The 3300-nt window shown below is 51.7% G+C and overlaps 1 protein-coding gene across 1 annotated transcript; it reads right to left on the reverse strand.

The window, feature by feature from the left end:
* Window positions 1-362: 362 nt before the first annotated feature.
* LOC137463473 (keratinocyte proline-rich protein-like) lies at window positions 363-1915 on the reverse strand. Its single transcript, XM_068174690.1, has one exon. The coding sequence runs from the start codon at window positions 1570-1572 to the stop codon at window positions 649-651; it is 924 nt and encodes a 307-aa protein (XP_068030791.1). The 5' UTR covers window positions 1573-1915; the 3' UTR covers window positions 363-648.
* Between the last annotated feature and the right edge of the window lie 1385 nt (window positions 1916-3300).

Genomic DNA, 3300 nt, shown 5'->3' on the forward strand with positions numbered 1-3300 from the left:
TGATCTGTTCTTTGACACCTCCAAGGAAATTCAAGGGGAGCGTGAGCTCAGATTTATCCTAAAATGCTTCCTTTTTTCCCCTCAATCCCAAAGGATTCTATTTAATTCCACCAAAGCAGGATCTATCCTAAAATCTTCTCTTTCTTTTTCTCACTCAGTACCAAAGGATTAGTTTTTAATTCCACCAAATATTCGGGACCAATTCCCGATTTGGGAATTTTTGAGCATTTTGGCGGCAGATTCCGCACAAATCTGATTATAAGGAAAATTTCCCAAATTCCAGGTGGGAGCTGGAATCCAGTGGGAAAAAGGAGATGAGCTCTTCCCTGGACTTGGGGCTTTTTTCTTTAACTTCACGAACCCCGCCTTGCTCCATGATTTTTTTGGGGGCTTTCTGGGCATTCCAAAGCCGCGGGATTGGGGAAAAGGGCAGGGATTTGGGAAGGTGAAGAGCTACAACCCTGCTGGAAAGCATTCCCGATGGGAATTCCCTGCTGTTAGTAACGGACAAGGCGTTAGCGGGAGGGGCGGCTGGAAGGAATTCCCGACAAAAGCTCTGCAGGGGTTAAAAAAAAAAAAAAAAGAAAAAAAAAGTTTGGAAAAACCTCTGGATTCGGGGAGAAAATCCCCGGGATCGGGATTTTCCCTCTACTTCTGCCACGGGCCGGGCTGCTCCAGCTGCTGCTCCAGGGGAGGGAATTTCTCGGGAAGGGAGCGCTGCTCCGGGATCTCCTGGAATTCCTGCTTTTCCTGGGAACAGGGGGCGGGGTCTGGGACTGGGACTGGGATGGGGACGGGGGTGTCCTTGCATTCCTGTTTTTCCGGGATGGACACCGGGATTTCCTTGCACTCCTGTTTTTCTGGGATGGACACCGGGATTTCCTTGCATTCCTGCTTTTCCTGGGAGCATGGAATGGGCTCAGGGCATGAAACTGGGATGGGGACAGGGATTTCCTTGCACTCCTGTTTTTCTGGGATGGACACCGGGATTTCCTTGCATTCCTGCTTTTCCTGGGCAGGATCAGGGATGGAAACTGGGATTTCCTGGCACTGCTGCTTCTCCTGGGAACACGGGACAGGGTCAGGGTGTGGATCAGGGACGGACACCGGGATTTCCTTGCACTCCTGTTTTTCTGGGACGGACACCGGGATTTCCTTGCACTCCTGTTTTTCTGGGATGGACACCGGGATTTCCTGGCACTGCTGCTTCTCCTGGGCGCACGCCGCAGCCTCGGAGCAGGGAACGGGAACCGGGATCTCCTTGGCCTCCTGCTTCTCCAGCGTCGGTTCCGGGCAGGATTTCTCTTCCAGGCGCGGAGCAGGCTCGGGGGTCGGGAATGCCGGAGGGAATTGGGTTTGCTGCTCCTGGGGCGGGCACTGGGGCACGGCAGCTTCCCCTTTTCCCGGTTCTGGGATCGCCTTTTCCGGGCATTTCGCCACTGCCGGGAGCGGCTCGGGGCAGGGGGCGGGCACCGGGATTTGGGGAGGCTCCGGGCTCTGTTTTGGGGTGGTTTTACCGAGGCCGGGGGGGAGCTGCAGCTCCTGCTTGATTTGCATCTGGTTCAGAGACATCTCTGCGGGAAAACGGGATCACCTGTGAAAAAAAGTGGGAATTTCTTGTGTTACCGGGACGAGGGTGACACAATCCTGAAAAACGTGTTAAATTTCTTTTAAAAAGCCCAGTTTTTCTCCTCTGCCCTTTGCTTCCCGAGGCTAAACCCAAACATTTCAGGACGTTTGTCGTGACAGAAAAAAGAAGAATATAAATGTGGGGCCAAGGGGGTGTTTGGGACTGGTAAACCCGAAATAATTCCTGCTTTTTGCCCCTCGATTTTCAGCTTTCCCTTGGAATTTGGAACGCCAGGGGAGGTTTCTCGAGGCTCCGGCGAGCTGAGGGTTAAATTCCCAGGAGACAGCTCCTCCTCTCGCTCCGGTGACGATGCCGAGGGTTTGGCTGACCCCGGCTCGGTCCTTGGAAGGGAATTGTCTGGGATGAAGAGTCCCCGAGGTCCGTGATTGTCACCGCTGTCCCCTCCTGAGTCAGAGCGGGCAGCGCGGATTTCTCCTCTCCGACAATTTGGGGACAATTTGGGGGCAATTTTGTGGCCGCAGAAGGCTCGCCCGGACCTCGGGAATTCCTGCGCTGGATTTTTTAAATCCAAGGGCAGGAGGGAAAGGTGAGAATTCCAAAAGCGGGGTTGGAAGGGATTTGATGAACTCCCCAAGGCAGAGAGAGGGGAAAGTCCTCCTCCCTTCCCCGGGGGATTCCCAGCTCCTCTCACAGCCAATTCCCTCCTTTTTTTTTTTTTTTTTTTTTTTTTTTTACATCTGATAAGACCTTAATTAATTAAATTATTAATTAAGATCTTGTTCCTGACATGAATGAGGCGGCACTCGGGGAATATTTTCACTCCTTGTCTCCCTGCAGCGCCCTCGTGCTCCCAAATTTGCCTCTTTCCAAGGAATTTCTGGGTGAAATGCAAGTTTTAAAAAAAAATTCGGTTATAATATCAAAGGAAAATCAATTTGGCAGGAGAGGGTTTGGTGTTCTTCCCTGGAGGGAGGAGATTCGTTCTTAAACCAACGGAATTCCATCTGATCCATGCCTCAGGAAGGGTCTAATTTAAGACTTAATTACCCTCGGATTTAGGCTCGGTCTTAATTTGCCTTCCAGTGCCATTTCCAGGCCACCCCAACGCCCACAAATTCCCTCCTTTCCAGGAACCCTCCACATATCCCAAGGCACCAAATCCAACCTTTCCTGAAAGGCAGAATCCCAGATATCTCTCCAAAAATCAGGATTCTCGATCCCAAATATCCCCAAAAATATCAGGATTCTCAGTCCCAAACATCCCCCCAAAAATATCGGGATTCTCAATCCTAAACATCCCCGAAAATATCGGGATTCTCAGTCCCAAACATCCCCCAAAAATCCCAGGATTCTCAGTCCCAGATTTCCCCCCAAAATCTCGATATTCTCAATCCCAAACCTCCCCAAAAATCTCAGAACTCTGAATCCCAGCGCTCCCCGAGGAACCTTGGGATCCCCAATCCCAAAGCTCCCCGAGGAACCTTGGGATTCCGGAACTCACCCAGCCGGTGCCGAGGGAGCAGTGGGAGCGGAGTGGATGCCGGAGTGGGGAGATTTTGGATCTTTTATAGGGTTTGGAAGCCCTGCCTTCTGGGAATGAGTCCTCCTGGCTGATGAGCTCATTCTTTCACAAGAACCTTGCCCGGCCGGGTTTTACACGTAGGCACTTTCCAGAGAGGATTCCGAGTTCGTTCCCCTGACTAATCCCG

The sequence above is a fragment of the Anomalospiza imberbis genome, chromosome 29, assembly GCF_031753505.1.
Source record: "Anomalospiza imberbis isolate Cuckoo-Finch-1a 21T00152 chromosome 29, ASM3175350v1, whole genome shotgun sequence".
In the NCBI taxonomy this organism is placed as follows: Eukaryota; Metazoa; Chordata; class Aves; order Passeriformes; family Viduidae; genus Anomalospiza; species Anomalospiza imberbis.